Raw genomic sequence first — 18,459 nt, 5'->3', positions numbered from 1 at the left:
GCTTTTTTGTCATTTTGGTTAAAGGGGTTGGGGCTCAGAAAGTCTCCCTGATTTTTCAGGCTAGTAGTGATGGTAAGGCTGAGCTCATGTCTGCCTGGATCAGGCTGTATTACAGTCAGTGATGCTTTATAATGAGAGAATTATTGCCCCTCATATGGTCGATGGTGACCGCAGCCATGAAATTAAAAGAGGCTTGCTCCTTGGAAGAAAAGCTTTGACCAACCTAGACAGCATATTAAAAAGCAGAGACATTACTTTGCCAACAAAGGTCTGTGTAGTCAAGGCTATGGTTTTTCCAGTAGTCATGTATAGATGTGAGATTTGGACTATAAAGAAAGCTGAGTGCCGAAGAATTGCTGTTTTTGAACTGTGGTGTTGGAAAAGACTCTTGAGAGTCCCTTGGACTGCAAGGAGATCCAACCAGCCCCTTCTAAAGGAGACCAGACCTGAATATTCATTGGAAGGACTGATGTTGAAGCTGAAACTCCAATACTTTGGCCATCTGATGCGAAGAGCTGACTCATTGGAAAAGACCCTGATGCTGGGAAGGATTGAAGGCAGGAAGAGAAGGGGACAACAGAGGATGAGATGGTTAGATGGCATCACCAACTTGATGGACATGAGTTTGAGCAAGCTCTGGGAGTTCTGACGTGCTGCAGTCCATGGGGTCGCAAAGAGTTGGACACGACTGAGCGACTGAACTGACAGTTGAAGGAGACCAAAAAGGTCAAGATACATACAGTTTTTCTTTAATATTATCTTCTGTGCTTTGCCAGTTCTTTGCTTTGGATTGAATTAGCTTTAACTGGGGGTGGCAAATTAAACTTTTGTTATTCAACAGGAAAACAACAACCTGAACATTCAGAAGTCTTAGAATCTCTGATTTCAGGTGGAAAAAATTTCTTATTGAATCTGTATGTTCTTTCCTTTTCAATTTTCAAATAGGATTGTACCAAAAATTAAAGAAATTAGGCAAGAAAGCTTATTTCTTAACTTTAACAAACAAAAAACGACTACCTTAGTGCTCTATGGTCTAAGAACCGAGACACTGATAATTTAGCCAGTTACTCAGTCACCACTAGTCAAGGTTTGTCGATTCCCAGCTATGCATTGAGGGGTTATCATTGCCCCAACTCTCTCCCTTGCTCACTGAAAACACATGTTAGAGTGTGTCACTTGCAACACCCACCTCTGTCAAAATCTGCTGGGCGGAAGTCCAAGAAAGGACACCCAGAAACAACAGATGTTCATGATTGCTATCCTCAAGTTCTTTGGTCTTTTGATTGTTGCTGCTGTTTTTGCTTTCCATTTATTTTGGTAGTTGTCCATTCTCTTCACTCCTCTCTTATCTCCTCTGTATTTCAGAGAAAGTTGTATCTTTTAAAGTGTTGTCAGTTTCCTTTCCTCTTGAGAATCCCCCATTGCCCTCTTGGTTTTCTTACGTGTGTGCTAAGTCGCTCAGTCTTGTCCGACCCTTTGTGACCCTTTGGACTGTAACCCAGCAGGATCCTCTCTCTGTGGGATTTTCCAGGCAAGAATACTGGAGTGGGTTGCCATGCCCTCCTCCAGGAGATCTTCCCCGCCCAGGGATCGAACCCACGTCTCTTACGTCTGCAGTATTGGCAGGCAGGTTCTTTACCACTGGTGCCAGCTGGGAAGCCCATTAGTTTTCTTAGTGGCCATCATGTTGTCTCTGTAGAATGAACAGACAAAGAAATGTCTTTAGAATCCATTGCCTGAATTCACGTTCTGTTTTAATAACTGAGTGACCTCGGACAGTCCTGGAGAACTCATTTAATTCCTCTGGAAAAGACCGACTAATACATCCTACACCTTCCTTTGAGGTCTGTTATAAGCATAGGACTTGTTGAGTACGTGAAAAAAGTTTAGAAAGTGCAAATTTTTCTAAAATCGCAGTTCTGCATAATTCCTATTTATTCTTTTGTTCTTACCATCCTGGATCCATCTCTTCTTGTCACTCCCTCTTAATACTTCTTTTCTTATAACTTTCAGATACTGCGTTTTTTGAACAATTCTTCCCCGCTCTATCTTCTCTATTCATTCTTAGCCCTGGAAGCTGGCCCAGCTTCTCCTCCTTCACCTTTGTTAGGACATGCCCTTGGGCAGATTAGAGATATACCTCTGTTCCTCACTAAGGTTACCCACAATTTTCTTTTTATAAGAGAATAGTTTGGCCTGGTTTTCTGAACACTGAAAACGTTTTCCTGACCACACATTAGAGTCAGGTGTTTTCTTGAGCCTCCTTGAATGTGTCCTTCCTGTCTCTTATACCAGCTATATCCTCTCCCTTTTTTAAATGAAAAGCACTTGGCAAATTCTTAACCCCATTATCTTCTCGCCAGACTTCCATTTGATCTTTGAAGCCGTGGATGCAAGTCCCAGACCCATCTGCCACATTTCCTGGAATGACATCTTTTTAAATCAGATTACAATATCATCTTTATCCACAGTCTCTCCTTGAAGAAAATAACCAGCATGTGTATCCTTGGCTTGCTAAGTGGAATAATAACAACGTTTTCCCAGCATCCTTTGTTCTTTTTCTCTTGATTCGGTTCCCAGAATACTGTCTCTTGGTGAAAGCTTTTGGATGAGAATCTAGGTCTTAGGACTTCTGGACTACATTTCTTTCTTATTCAGAACCATAAGCTGGTTTATATTTAAACATCAGTGAGGGCTGAAGCCTTAATGAATTGAGAAGCATTTTGGCATGTACAGAAAACGATGACCAAGTTCATGGAAATATCTACTTTTAAAAAATCTAAGGAAGAGTTTGTGACCAAACAGGTCATTCTGTAACAAGATATAAACTGTGGTCAGAGTTGAAATAATTTCCTTTGGGGTAGAGGTTCCTAGAGATTCCGAGGAGACATCATGAAACATCTGGGTAAAATGCACTATTGGTAAAGTTCGGTGTATCCTGGCACTAACTTTTTACTTGACTTGAGTTGTAGGAGGAACAGACGCCTTTGCATATTGCCTCCCGCCTGGGTAAGACAGAAATTGTTCAGCTGCTTCTGCAACATATGGCTCATCCAGATGCGGCCACTACAAATGGGTACACGCCGTTGCATATCTCTGCCAGGGAAGGACAGGTGGACGTGGCCTCGGTCCTCCTGGAAGCGGGGGCAGCCCACTCCTTGGCTACCAAGGTAAGAGGGGTGGCTTCATGCCGACGTGGACCGGGAGCAGCCCTGAGTCACAGAGGCAGGGAGGGCGGAGCTCCTGTCAGCCTCCCACTTACTTCTTTCTCTTTGAATGTTTGAGATTCATTTTCTAGATGACCAAGGGGGATTTTGAGATTACGTATAGTATCTTCAATAAAGAGGGCTGGATTTTCTTCTCCTAATTTAATGCTGGTGTTATTTCTAGAACTTTATTATTATTATTTTGGCCAGGCTGTCTGGCTTGTGGGATCTTAGTTCCCTGACCAGGAATCAAACCTGGGCTCCCTGTGGTGGGAATGTGGCGTCCTAACCACTGGATTGCCAGGGAATTCCCCCTAGAACTTTAATTAAGATGATTTCCATAAAGCAGGGGCTACATTCTCTTCACTTTCCATGGTAAAATCTGTAATATATTGCCACGAGGAAAAAAAAATACTATTCCCAAATAACATTGAGCTAGTATTCCTAGTGAGGAAAAGAACACTTCATTAGACTAGCAGTACTGTATTTGTTACGAGTTAAGAGTTTGTCAAGAGTATCACCTAGAAGTTCACTTTACTTAATCTTGCATTTTCCCAACCTTGGTGTCAGTGATCACGCCTTTTCTGGTTTCTGCTTAACCAGCTCACAGTGGTTAAACAGAAGTGGGCTGCAGAATCACACTTTATTAGTCACTATTGTCTAATAGAAAATTAGACAATTTTAATCTAATTCTAATTTAAGTAGAAAAGTAGATTTTCTAAAGAAAATCCGTATCACAGAATTTTACTTGTGTTCCAAGTTTAATGCTAGGGCAGACAAATTTTTTTCCACTTGACACATTGTGTTTGAGATATACTATTTGAATGTGACTTAGAATGAAACATGAACACAATTTACTGGAGCAAAAGAAATGAATTAGTCCAGAAGAGGAGAATGAGCCGTGTTACAGCCTACAACAACTGAATTGTTTGCAGGGCAAAATAATTCCGACAAGTCCAACAGTGATTCAGATTATAAAGAGACACCTTCAATTTGCTCATAATAAGTAGACATAAATACAACCTCTGAGAGAGAAGGAAGTTTTCAAGTATAAACTGAAGTATTGCGGTGGCTTCTGTCCTCTTAGCGGTAGAAGCAGTCCACTATCCATTGTGACCTACATGGTTGCCTGTGACTGCAAAACATGTTTTGATGTAAGAAACTGTTAGTTATTCAAATGCTGAAATCTAAAGGGTTGAAAGTATTTTTAATTTTTTTAAAATCATAAACAAGAAAAAGCATGTTTGATTCTTGAACACTGAGGAGGTTCAGGGCACCCACGCTTCATGCAGTTGAAAATATTCATGTAACTTGTAGTCTGTCTTCACATCCGCACTTCCTCTGTATCCTGGTTTCTTCCATATCCATTGTGCAGCCTTGCTAAGTCGCTCAGTGGTGTCCGACTCTGTGCAACCCCATAGACGGCAGCCCATTAGGCTCCTCTGTCCCTGGGATTCTCCAGGCAAGAACACTGGAGTGGGTTGCCATGTCCTTCTCCAATGCATGAAAGTAAAAAGGGAAAGTGAAGTCGCTCAGTCGTGTCCGACTCCTAGCGACCCCATGGACTGCAGCCCACTAGGCTCCTCCGTCCATGGATTTTCCAGGCAAGAGTACTGGAGTGGGGTGCCACTGATTCAGCCAGATGCAGACTGTGCAGTACCATAGTATTTGCCATTGAAAAAAATCTGCATATAAGTGAACTCCCACAGTGCAAACCCATTTTATTCAAGGGTCAGCTCCATAATAATAGTAAGAATAGCAGCAATAGCAACCCAAGAAAGGTTGGGTGATTGTCTCCTCAGACGAAGGTGAGGGAGGAGGGTTCAGGATGGGGAGCACGTGTATACCTGAAATTAAAGAAATAAAAAAAAAAAAAAAAGAAATTCAGATATGCAAAATACAGAAATAGGGAACAAAATATAGTCCCTTGTCTTTCAAAGATTTTTAGAATTAAAGTCACTTCAGTCGTGTCCGACTCTGTGCGACCCCGTAGACGGCAGCCCACCAGGCTCCCCCGTCCCTGCGATTCTCCAGGAAAGAACACTGGAGTGGGTTGCCATTTCATTCTCCAATGCATGAAAGTGAAAAGTGAAAGTGAAGTCGCTCAGTTGTATCTGACTCTTAGCGACCCCATGGACTGCAGCCTACCAGGCTCCTCCATCCATGGGATTTCCCAGGCAAGAGCACTGGAGTGGGGTGCCATTGCCTTCTCCGTTATTAAAGCTATGTGAGTGTTTATAAATATCAGAGGGCAAGTGAAATCCTGATGCGATTAACATAGGGGAAGAAGGAAAATGTGTGACTCAAGAGAGATTTTCCACCCTCTATTTTGTGATTCTACAGTAAAGATTCTATGTAGTCTTGTCTAATAATAGTTTCCAAATTTATAAAGGGGCTGGATCACTATTCCAGCAAGACTTTAAGGATAAAAGTTTATTTTTTTTCTTCTTTACCACGTGGTTTATACTTCACCCTGGGGGTCACCCCGGTCATTGTGTGTAGGGAGGAGAGTATTAATAACATATGTTGGCTTAAATGGATTTCTTATATTCTTCCCACACTTGCAAAAAGCAGATTTACTTTCCTCCAAAGACTGACTAGTACCTAAGGTTCAAAAAAAGCAAAAAGAAAAAAAGACATCTTAAAAATAATTTGTATAGTGATACCATGAGAAAGCAGTGTTGTTTCTTGAGGGATGTTCTGTATTCTGTATTCTGAGGGCCTAAGTGCTCTGGAGGATAGAGCATATCTTAGACCACTTAACCCAGGCATGTTTGTTGTGTGTGTTTTGCAAGCCCTGGTCAGCTTTAGAGTCCTCCCACGCCCACCCCAGTGCCAGAAGAGCATGTGGTTAGACTGTCTGGCCAATAGGATGGATTTGAGATCATGATGTAGGAGCTGTGCCATCCTAGAGATCTGAGTCCAGGAACTGGCTGTATTTGTAACACACTGCTAATTAGAGTGACGTGGATTAGGCACACAAGACATTGAATCTGTACATACAAACGTGTAGGAAAACAACAGTTAGTCTGGTGTTAATCAGCTCAATAGAATGCCAGAAGTAAAGCGTATTTTCCAAAAGGTATTAGATAAAGTGTGGGTCTTCTGAGAAAAGGGATAACATTCAGGAGGAGAGGTGGTTTTTAAGGTGAACACTTTTTGTTCTGTCCACCATTTATCTTGCTATTTCTGCAGAAAATGCAATCAACTGAATCACAAATCACTTGTTTTTTTATCATGACTGCTAAAATACCCTAAACCTTAAATGAAGAAATTTGGAATTCAGGTATTATAAAAAGAATAGGAAAAAAGAGTCTGGACAGAAGGCACTATTGTTTTAATCCTGTTAATTTTAGAGGTAAGAAAAAGACAGGATTTTTTTTTTTTTCCACTCACAGATCAGAGCCATTTTACTGACCCTTGCACATTCCAAGCCTATAAGGTCCAATTTCAGTCTCGAAGCCCTCAAAATAAGATTTCTTTTGTCAAGTCTGTCAAGCCAAACTCTTGCTTGTTAAATTTCATTCCTTATTCTAGTCCTCATTTATGACTAACAGATTTAATGTTTCCAGTATTTTTCCCAAGTGGAGAATCAACATAGTTTGCTTAATAGGTTTTGTTAAAAGGATTTTGTTAGCAGTCACAAAGACAAATGCTACATTTTACTTTTGTTCTTCCCATTTTCAGAAGGGTTTTACCCCCTTGCACGTAGCTGCCAAGTATGGGAGCCTGGATGTGGCAAAACTTCTCTTGCAACGCCGTGCTGCCGCAGATTCTGCGGGGAAGGTAAAAGCTTTCAGTAATGCATGTTCGTTCTTAGCCTTTAACTCGGTTAATTTCAAAACTTGGGGGATCGCTGTTTCAAGATATTTTTCTCAGTCTTCTGAAAGAAATATCAATGTAATTGTTGAATCTATGCCAAATAGACATGATGCAGGTGTCTATCTGTGACCTATCCACATACATACCGATTCTGAAGGTGTTTAAAAAGGCTGTGTCTCAAACGTGTGTTGATTTAACAACAGGGTCCAGAACGTCTCTATATTAGAAAGAATCCTTGCAATGTTAATGTAATAATTCTTACATGGCATTTTAGACTTTTTTTATGGTGGAATCCAGATGCTCTGTGTTAATTGTAAGCTCAACTGCTCATTTTCAGTTTTAGTTACGTTTCTAACATTAAAATCATGAGATATTTACTTTGATTTTTTCCTATTGACTATATTAATGCATTAACATGAACTTAATCGGTATCATTTTCCATGCATCCTGGCAGCTTTACAGCAGCTAATGCTAATTTATTAATACTGAAACTTAAACACACCCTTTACAGAATGGCCTTACCCCGCTCCATGTTGCTGCTCACTATGACAACCAGAAGGTGGCGCTGCTGTTACTGGAGAAGGGTGCTTCCCCTCACGCCATGGCCAAGGTGAGGACCACAGAAAGGGCTTACAGGTGTAGGATGTAACTGATCTGACAGCACATGGGAACTGGTTTTTAAACATACGGTATTGTTATAACTGCAACTAGTACTGATAGTAGCTTTTGGTATTAACATTTTTCCTCTTCCATTTGATTCCACAAAACCTTTAAAAATTTTTTACAAGTCAGCAAATATTAAGGAGATGTGCCCAGGAGCCAGGAAAGATGACTCTTACTGCCAGGACTCCGTGTTTTAGACTCAGAAGTATGAGTTTTGACATAAGTTCAGGTTTTTTCTTTTCTTGTATAAACCAAATGTGGTACACCCACCCTTTTATTTGCTCATTTTTTCTGACTCAGAATTTTCATTGTGCTCTATGAAATGCTGTTTGGTTTTTAAATGTTGCATTCTTGTTAACTATAGCATACATCCTTTTAAATTTCTAGTCTAGGAATGCATTTTGGAAGTATGTGTAGCAGCAACTCATAAAAGAGCTCCAACTAAGATTTGAACCTTGGGATGATGTTTCTATCATTTGAGCTGCCTCTTTATTACACTGAAAGTACACATGAATGTCACATAACACCTAACGTCATTATTGTCTGCTGCATTTATTCATTCAGCAGACATATATTGAAAACATGTCAGAGTTTATTTAAAAAGAAACTATTTATTGTGGTAGAAAAATATTCATGCTATATTAGATGACATAGTAGAGCCACAGCTGTTACTACCTATATGCCAAAGACTTTACATGCAATATCTCGTTTACTTTCATAATGATCCTGTGAGAGGAGGGTAATTCGATTTTACAGATGAGGAAGTGAGATTTAAATAGGTTAGTTTGCAAGTCCAAAGTTATATGACTAAGAATTGACAGAGCTAGGATTTGATCTCAGACAGTCGGACTTTAGAGCCAGCTCTTAACTACTAGGTCTATTGTATCCCAAAGCATTAGAGAGAGACGTATCCCTCTTCTGGTGTAGCAACATGTACATATATACTTACATGTCTATATACATTCTACATGTGTAATAAAATGGAATACTCTATTTAGAAGTTTATTTTGTATAATTTGTATATAAAAATGTTATATATGATAAACTATTACACATACTTAAACTTTGTACCCATACCTACATATGTGCCTATATGTGTATGTGTAAATATGTATATACATATTTTATTGTTACAAATATATAGCTTGTGATGTTTATCAAAAGAGCAGGACGTATATTATTATTGCACATACTATTCTTATTTATAACTCCTTTTCTCTATAATGTCATCAATTCTGCAATTGTCATAAAATGTCTTTCTTCTTACTAGACTATAAACTATTTGAGGACAGTAATCATGTTGTATTCATATTTGTATGTCTCTGAGGTGTCTCATACACGATTATGTAGGTTCTCAATAAATTTTAATGAAAGAATGAAGACTGAGCAACTATCCCAATGGAATAAAAAATACCTGCTCATTTAACATCCCAGTGTTTTTTCCATTAACTTTCTAGGCTGAACATTTTAAACAAAGATATGAAAGACTTTGTCAATACCCAACACAACTCTTTATCTGAACTCTTAATATGTATAAAGAAAGGGTTGTTGTAAAACTAAAATGGATGTTCTCCCCCTACAAGAGACTCTCAATCTACCAGGGAGAGAAGACCTAACTTATACTGTGTATGGTTTTTCTAAAGAGACAAATATAGCCTTGATCTCTCACCGGACAAAGTGTGGTCCTTACTCAGGAGCAAACATACAGAGTCCCTAAGACTAGGGAGAGCAGCGTCTGCTCCAGGGTTTGCAGTGGGCGGATTTCAGAGGCTCCTCTAGTGTCTTCTGCTCGCCTGCCCCAGCTTGTCAGGGAGCATGACTCCTGTAGCTCTGAGGCTGCTCCAAGAGCCTGCCAGTGGGTGGACCCCAGCCCTGCTTCCACTCTCGACACTCTGCTCACTACAGCGCCCTAACTGCCCCCAAACCCCATCCATCCCCCCACCCCACCTCACCCCACCCCACCCCATCCATCCCCCACCCCACCCCACCCCGCCTGCCACACACACACACACACACATATACCTCTGAGGCTGCTCCAAGAGCCTGCCAGTGGGCGGACCCCAGCCCTGCTGCCACTCTCGACACTGCTCACTACAGCGCCCTAACCGCCCCCAAACCCCATCCACCCCCCACCCCACCCCATCCATCCCCCACCCACCCCGCCTGTCACACACATACACAGTCCCTGGGATCCTGGAACCTCTTTGCTTCTTTCTAGCAAACTCCAGAATCCTTTCTTAGTCTTCATTGGGTTTGTTGTTTTTATTTGGTTCCCCCAAATTTGACTCTATATGGAGTTAGGAGGGCTCTTCAGACTACCAGGTTAAGTATCTGCTGGACGGTCAGACCTCTTATATTGCTACAACTTAGCATTCTCTTTGATCTCTTATGTTGTTTTTTTTTAAATTTTTTAAAACCTCTCTGTCCTTCTCTACATGAGTCCCGGATTTTACCTAACCTTGGTAGGTTTACTGATACTTTGCTTAGCTTTGGTAGTCTGTGCTACAGGACTGGGGAGAGTTGGGGCTGAAGAAAGAAAGCCCACTGCAAAAAAAAGAAAGAAATGTGTAAACTGATAGGGTCCACAATAATCTCTGTGCCCTTTTATCCAGTAGAGCCCATGGTTCGAGTGCAGTGTTCTAGATCATGTGGAATGTAAGGGACCTGTGAGAAGGCTTCCAGGAAGAGCTGCTGAATTTCCCGAGCAGCTCAGAGGGAAATGTTCATTGGATCTGAAAAATGCTTCTCTTGACTTGGAGAGAAGGAGACAGTGGGATAACGTAGGGCTGTGTGAGGATCCAGATTTCATGACCACACAGAAGGCCTTTTAAATTCTCAAAGCCCCTTTTCATTTTTCGGGACACTTTGCAGTTAGACTTCAGGAATCTCATAAGAAGCACTTCGTCAGTATGCTGTGCTTCCCTTCAGTGTCTCCCAATTAATGGCAAGTCACCGCTTTTAGTTTCCACCACATGTTTTTCATGAAAAATTCTACCAGGATTGACAAAGAAAAGGAAAGGAAACAGTGTAGGTTCCAGACTGACACTTGTCCCAGAGTTTTGTTAATCTGTTTGTCCTTTTAACCAAGTGTGAGGTTTAAACTTAGGCTGTTATAAGCAAAGTCTGACTTCCTCTGGTTTCTGGTAGTAGCCTCATGTTTCTACCTTTGAGTAGCTTTTAGAGACAAAAAGGAGGTTGAGGATTTTAATTGACCACAAGATTAATATAAGCTGATTTTATTGTTTAAATTAAAGAAAGTAGGGAAAGCCACTAGGCCGTTCAGATCTAACCTAAATCAAACCCCTTATTAATATATAGCAGAGATGATGAGTAAATTCAAGAGATTCGATCTAGTAGACAGAGTGCCTGAGGAACTATGGACTGAGGCCCATAATATTGTACAGGAGGCCATGACCATAACCATTCCATAGAAAAGGAAATGCAAGAAGGCAAAATAGTTGTCTGAGAGGGCTTTACAAATTGCTGAGGAAAGAAGAGAAGTGAAAAGCAAGGAAAATGGGAGAAATATATCTAACTGAATGGAGAGTTTCTGAGAAGAGCAAGGAGAGATAAGAAGGCCTTCTTAAATGAACAATGCAATGAAATAGAGGAAAACAATAGAATGAGGAAGATGAGACTTCTCTTTAAGAAAACTGGAGATATCATGGAAACATTCCATGCATGAATGGTCATGATAAAGGACAGAAGCGGTAAGGACCTAAAGGAAGCAGAAGAGATTAAGAAGAGGTGGCAAGAATACACAGAAGAACTATATATAAGATAGGTCTCAATGACCCAGATAACCACAATGGTATGATCACTCACCTAGAGCTAGACATCTTGGAGTGTGAAGTCTAGTGGGCCTTAGGAAGTATCACTATGAACAAAGCTAGAATGTGTTCCAGCTTTGATGGAATTCCATCAAATGATGGAATTCCAGCTGAGCTATTTCAAATCCTAAAAGATGATGCTGTGAAAGTGCTGCACTCAATATGTTAGCAAATTTGGAAAACTCAGCACGGCCACAGGACTGGAAAAGGTCAGTTTTTATTCCAATCCCAAAGAAGGGCAATGCCAAAAAATGTTCAAACTGCCATACAGTTGTCCTCATTTCACATACTAGCAAGATAATGCTCAAAATCCCTTAAGCTAGGCTTTGAGTATGTGAACTTAGAGCTTCCAGATATACAAGTTGGATTTAGAAAAGCAGAAGAACCGGAGATCAAATTGCCAACATCCATTGGATCATGGAGAAAGCATGGGAATTCCAGAAAAAACATCTACTTCTGCTTCATTGACTATGTGAAAGCTTTTGACTGTGTGGACCACGACAAACTGGACGTTCTTAAAGAGATGGGAATATCAGGTCACTTTACCTGTCTCCTGAGAAATCTGTATTTGGGTCAAGAAGCAACAGTTAGAACTGGACATGGAACAACAGACTGGTTCAAAATTATGAAAGGAGTATGACAAGGCTGTATATTATCACTATGCTTAACTTATATGCAGAGTACATCATGTGAAATGCCAGACTGCATAAATCACAAGCTGGAATCAAGATTTCTGGGAGAAATATCAACAATCTCAGAAATGCAGATGATACTACTCTAATGGTAGAAAGTGAAGAGGAGCTAAAGAGCCTCTTAATGAAAAGGTGAAAGAGGAGAGTGGAAAAGCTGGCTTGAAACTCAACATTTAAAAGATCATGGCATCTGGTGCCATCACTTCATGGCCAGGAGAGAAAAGAAAGAAAGTGAAAACAGAGACAGACTTTGTTTTCTTGGGCTCCAAAACCACTTCTCACAGTGCCTGCAGCTAAAGTTAAAAGACTCTTGCTTCTTAGAAGGAAGACTTGGACAAACCTAGACAGAGTATTACAAAGCAGAGACATCACTTTGCTGACAAAAGTCCATATAGTCAAAGTTATGGTTTTTCCGGTAATCATGTCCAGATGTGAGAGTTGGACCATAAAGAAGGCTGAGCACTAAAGAATTGATGCTTTTGAATTGTGGAACTGTGGAAGACTCTTAGACTCCTGAGTCTCTTGGACAGCAAGGATATCAAACCAGTCAATCCTAAAGAAAATCAACCCTGAATATTCATTGGAAGGACTGATGCTGAAGCTGAAGCAGCAATACTTTGTCCATTTGAGGCCAAGAGCCAACTCACTGGAAAAGACCCTGAGGCTGGGAAAGATTGAAGGCAAAAGGAGAAGAGGGTGGCAGAGGATGAGATGGTTAGATAGCATCACTGACTCAATGGACATGAATTTGAGCAAACTCCTGGAGATGGTGAAGGACACGGAGGCCTGGTGTGCTACAGTCCATGGGGTTGCAAAGAGTTGGATGTGACTTAGCGAGTGAACAATAACAACAGAAATCTTTTTCACCACACCACACACACTGCCTGGCTATGGTAGGCACATACTAAATAGTTGTTAAATGATTAAAAAGTACACTCCAACTAGAAGCACATTAGTAGGGGTGTTATAACAAGATCATGGGAATAATGTTGTTTTATTCTGTTATTAAAATCATATCTAAAGTATATTAACAAACTAGAGTCAGTCCAGAGCAGGTCCTCCTCAGTGGAGAACTCTAGAAATGGGGCTTCTGTCAGGAATAGTTGAAGGAATGGGAAATTTAACCTGAAAAAGAGAAGACTAAAGGGAGATATGAAAACCATCTCCAGGTATTTAAAGGACGGTGATGTAGACGAGGAATCTGGCTTGTTCTTCAGGAGCAGCATTATGATGGGGAGATTCTAAGCTTTGGGGCATTTGTGTCTATATCTGTCTTATGAATATAGTAGAATGGTTTGCAAAGATTTGGGAGTTATTGGACTGAAACTTATGATGAGCAAGAATTTGGATTTCTTATAACCTTACTTTTTAACTTTTCTATTGATTAAAGAATCTTATTTCCATTAGGCATACATCAGGGCGATTGCTAAGCTTACAACATAGGTGTGTTTTTTTGTTTTTATTTTTTTAGAATGGCTACACTCCTTTACATATTGCTGCCAAGAAGAATCAAATGCAGATAGCTTCCACACTCCTGAGCTATGGAGCAGAGACGAACATCGTGACAAAGCAAGGAGTCACTCCACTCCATCTGGCCTCGCAGGAGGGACACACGGATATGGTCACCTTGCTTCTGGATAAGGGAGCCAATATCCACATGTCAACCAAGGTATTCCGGTTTGGCCTCTTGCTTTCAACGTAAATAGAAACCAATCTAAGACAATTTGAAACAAAAAGGGGGCATGTATTGGAGAGAAACAGGGATGTCTTATAGAATTCAAGGGTAGCAAAGGAGTCAAGCCTTACGAGGGGCTGGAAAATCAGAAGGAAGTGAGGGGCGAGGCTCACAGACTCTGCCTGGAGGGCTGTCTGGTTGTGTCTTGACTTTTCTGGCAAGTTGGTGTCATTTTTCTCTCTCTGTGCGCCTGCTCCCTTTGCTTCTCTGTCTGTGACCAGAGAGGCTATCCTGTTGCTCCCAAGAGTTAGTATCACCGCAGCTCAAGCAGCTGTCCAGATTGCTATAGAACCTGCTGGCCCTACTTCCAGATTCCAGAGAGAGAGGAGAGTTGGCTGTTTCATCTGGGGCCCAGTCCAAACACTTGCTTCTAAGCTGTTGTTCTGTGCCTGCCACCCAAGTCATTCTCAGCAGGGCTGAGCATCAGAGGCACCTGTTGATCAGTAGCGGGGAACTCAGTAAAATGATGATTTCTGCTTAGCTTGGGTGGTTATGGTGGTGGTCAGAGAATCAGTGTTTTTAATAAAGCATCTCTCCAGAGAATAGCCTTTGTGGACAAGTGTATTAACTATAATAGAACAAGTCAGGGACATGTCAGAAAAATATATTAAAATTTTTGCAAGTACATGCCAGTCTTTCTCCATATATATCTATAACCCTGTCTATTTATGTATCTTATCTTTTTTTTTTTAACACTTCTTTGTACTCCATTGGAACCAGCTGCTGAGAAACAAAAATATTGGAGCCTGTTTATAAGTTAGCTCATTGTTTACATCTTCTGATGCTTTTTTTTAACACATGGTGTGGGTTTAGTGAAAGTTAAGTTTCTTAGAATTTCCCACAAATAAACAAATAAGATACTTTCCACATCTCACTGTTGAGTTAATTATTACTTTTGGAGACTCAATTATAAGTTGGTCGTAATATTTGTAAATAGGTTATGTAGCTTATGTCCTTTAGAAAGAGCTGTGAAAAAGACAGGTTGTCTTGACTACCTCCAGAGTCCTGTTCTGTGCCTTAATCACTCAGAAGTGTTCCAGTACATTCCTTGCCCTCGTGCATTTCTCTCTTCTCTATCAAAAGGCCTCAGAGATCCTTTTTTAAAGTATGGTGAGACTAATTATAGGCTTAACCCTCCAAAAGATATTTGCATTTTTAACAAGAATGAACATGATGACGATTTACGGTGAAATTCAATGTGTCAGCCAGACAATCCTTAAAGTCTGGGGCATGGATTTCCTTGTGATTGTTAAAATCATGGGACTCAGGTGGTCTGTGAGCTCCCTGGGGACAGTCTCATCATGAAACCAGTGGTAGAATATTTCATTTTACATCAGTACACAAATGAGTCATATGTTTATTGTCCATTAAAAACAAATCTTCACTTGAAAATAAACACAAGAAATCCATTAACGAATCATGCAAAAATTTGAGTAGAATTGACATTTCATGAAACTGATCACACTGTGCTTCTGATGGGGTAATTTTTAATTCATAAAAATGGCACACACATATATGTAGAATCAGTTTGCTATGTCCTCCCTGATGGTATTCTTTTAAACATATTACTTCTTTTGAGACAATTTTAGCAGTCAACAAATACATAGTGAGTATTTTTGAATATTTTCTCCACTCAGCAATGGAGAAAAATATTCCATTTGAACCACAAAGTATTTATGTTAACTGTATAACATGATTTCAATATTGGGTGATTTCCTAAAGATCAATGATGATGTATTTGTTACTGGAGTAAAACTTCAGTAAATATGTTAAGATATATCTGAATAACAATATGATATCAAAAAATATAATCTTGCCTTTTGGTTGGTGTTATTTATATTATAAATTATAATAATAAATTTATATGAAATAAATATAGGAAAATGCAACTGTGAAGGTTTCTTAGATAATAAGCAAAGCTGATAATAAATTTCCCATTGCTTTTTGAAACTACATATATTCTTTATCTATTTAAGACCAACTAAAGTCAGGGACTTCCTGGTGGTCTGGTGGTTAAGAATCCATGCTTCCACTGAAGGGCGCATGGGTTCAATCCCTGGTTTGAGAACTAAGATCTCTCATGCCACTCAGTGTGGCCAAAAAGAAAGGTCAACTAAAATCAACTAATATGCTCTAAGTGACTATTCCTTAATAAGAACTATAATACAGAAATAGATATTTCATTCCTTATCCAATCACCCATCTAATAAAGCAACCAATTGTAGAGTCTGCCAGTACATCTTAGGAAATAGATTACTTTTTTTTTAAATAGATTATTTTTTTTTTGAAAAGAACTCTGTCAACATTTTCTGTTTCCTTAATTTATTAGGAAGGTTTACATAATTTAGGCATGAAAATTTACCATAATAAACTGTAGAGGATTTTAACACTGGTCGTTAGTTTGCCATCTTATATTGTAAAAAATCCATTCTGCAAATAATGTAGAAATCAGCATGTACATTTGAAATGCCATTAAAGATGCCTTTGAGACATCTGATGATTACTTCATTTAATGATCACTTCAGTAACATTTTTAAAAGACTGATTATTTCTAAGGAGAAATAATTTTGTTTTCTATTTTAATATAGAGAATAACAGTGTGAAGAAAAATCTGCTTTGTCCTAGTATTCATAATGTTTATACTTTAGGACTATATACTATTTGTTTAGGAATGATAACATTTTAATGCAGAAGGGTGTATCTTCCATCTCATTCTTATGGTTTATGAAACTCAAAGCTGAGCTCAGCCAGAACTCTTAAGAATTAAAAAGCCTCAGACTCTTAAACATAAAGCCCTTTCTCTAGTTGGAGAATCTTTTTCTTTTTTTTTTCTCTATAAATACTACTTCGATTTTTTAAAGGTCAGAGAACTTGTCAGTTTATAGAAGTAACACCATGGCTAGAGAGCATGAAGAACATGGTTTAGATTTCTCAACCCAAGCAGACTGTAGGAGAGCCGGCCTGCAGGCCATGGTTGAGACGCTTTGATTGGCTATGAACTCGGGGAGTGGGCGTGCCAACTCAGAGGACAAGTAGGATACCGCAGCATGCAGATGCAAGATGCACCGGGAGAGGAGAAATACACTAGGTGTTTGAACAATAACAGCAGGAGATGAACATGTGGTATGAATATCCTGTTAGCTGGAATGTAAGTTCTAAAAGGGCAGAGGCTTTTGTTCACTGATGTATTCAAGTGTCTAGGACACTTCCTGGCATATGAGAGGTACTCAAAAAACACATTTTAAACGTACAAGTGATTTAGGTTTTAAAGATACCCTTTAAATTTCAGTTTTGCTTGATGGGAGATACTTGCATATGTAGTGAGGCTGTCAGATTGTGGCACTGACTGAATAAATCACTTTTCCCTCCTTTCTCTATTCTTTCATTAATTCTTAACTGTACTTTATTTGCATGCCTAATTACTTAAAATAATTACTTGATGTACATATGCCAGGAAATTTACATATAACTGGCCAAATATATGGTGTGATATATGAGTGATCGGGTCACTATTTAGCACTTAGGTAAATCCCTAAAATAGTATTCTGTCTTTGGGTGCTGGAGAAATTTATTCTGAACTCATTTCCTGTAACTCTGGATGTTTTTTACATTGATGTGATGTTTTATTGATGAAAATATACATTATTGCTGCAGTTATAAAGTAGAAGTAGTAATTGGTTGCGGAGAAGGCAATGGCAACCCACTCCAGTACTCTTGCCTGGAAGATCCCATGGACGGAGGGGCCTGGTAGGCTGCAGTCCATGGCGTCGAGAGGAGTCAGACACGACTGAGCGACTTCACTTTCACTTTTCACTTTCATGCATTGGAGAAGGAAATGGCAACCCACTCCAGTGTTCTTGCCTGGAGAATCCCAGGGACGGAGAGCCTGGTGGGCTGCAGTCTGTGGGGTCGCACAGAGTCGGATACGACTGAAGTGACTTAGCAGCAGCAGCAGTAATTGGTTGATCAATTATTCAAGTGAATAAATAGATTCAGCAGGAGAATCAGAATGGGTTTGAAATGAATATTGTTTGGAAGCTTATTAGCTGGGTTATTTTAAAGTCTTGCATCATAATATAAGTATCCAATACAGAAAATGTAATTTGAGGGCAGTGTTGATTAGCTTAGAGAGCATGTCTTTGATGGAAAGTTATATTCACTTGGAGGGTTTGTTTTAGATATCAAAAGATGCAGTTTCTAGGGAGCAGTTCTGAATTTTCCAGGATTTTTTTCACTACATGCTATTATAGATGCTACTGTGTATTTTCTTCTTCAAATGTACCCCTTTGCTTTCATTCTCTCCATAGAGTGGACTCACATCTTTACACCTTGCAGCCCAGGAAGATAAAGTGAATGTCGCTGATATTCTCACCAAGCATGGGGCTGACCAGGATGCGCACACAAAGGTAAAGCCAATCACTGTTGATATCGGGACAGGTTCTAACCTGGATGATTCCCAGTAGCCTGCATTCATGTCACCCGAAGTCCAAGTCCCTGCCTCTTCAGATGGC

The 18,459-nt window shown here is 39.8% G+C and overlaps 1 protein-coding gene across 25 annotated transcripts in view; it reads left to right on the top strand.

Annotated features, from left to right (window-relative positions):
• The window catches only part of ANK2 (ankyrin 2), a 700,765-nt gene that overhangs the window by 586,016 nt on the left and 96,290 nt on the right, over positions 1-18,459 (top strand). For 20 of the 25 annotated variants that reach the window (XM_070371962.1, XM_070371966.1, XM_070371983.1 and 17 more), the window contains 5 exons: positions 2,973-3,170; positions 6,894-6,992; positions 7,540-7,638; positions 13,685-13,882; positions 18,256-18,354. In XM_070371962.1, the coding sequence (XP_070228063.1) occupies positions 2,973-3,170; positions 6,894-6,992; positions 7,540-7,638; positions 13,685-13,882; positions 18,256-18,354 (693 nt within the window). The remainder of the gene's footprint in view (positions 1-2,972; positions 3,171-6,893; positions 6,993-7,539; positions 7,639-13,684; positions 13,883-18,255; positions 18,355-18,459) is intronic. The other 5 variants (XM_070371979.1, XM_070371971.1, XM_070371976.1 and 2 more) reach the window with 1 other exon arrangement.

Source organism: Bos mutus, chromosome 6 (assembly GCF_027580195.1).
Source record: "Bos mutus isolate GX-2022 chromosome 6, NWIPB_WYAK_1.1, whole genome shotgun sequence".
Lineage (NCBI taxonomy): Eukaryota > Metazoa > Chordata > Mammalia > Artiodactyla > Bovidae > Bos > Bos mutus.
This window is presented reverse-complemented; position numbering and strand designations above follow the sequence as displayed.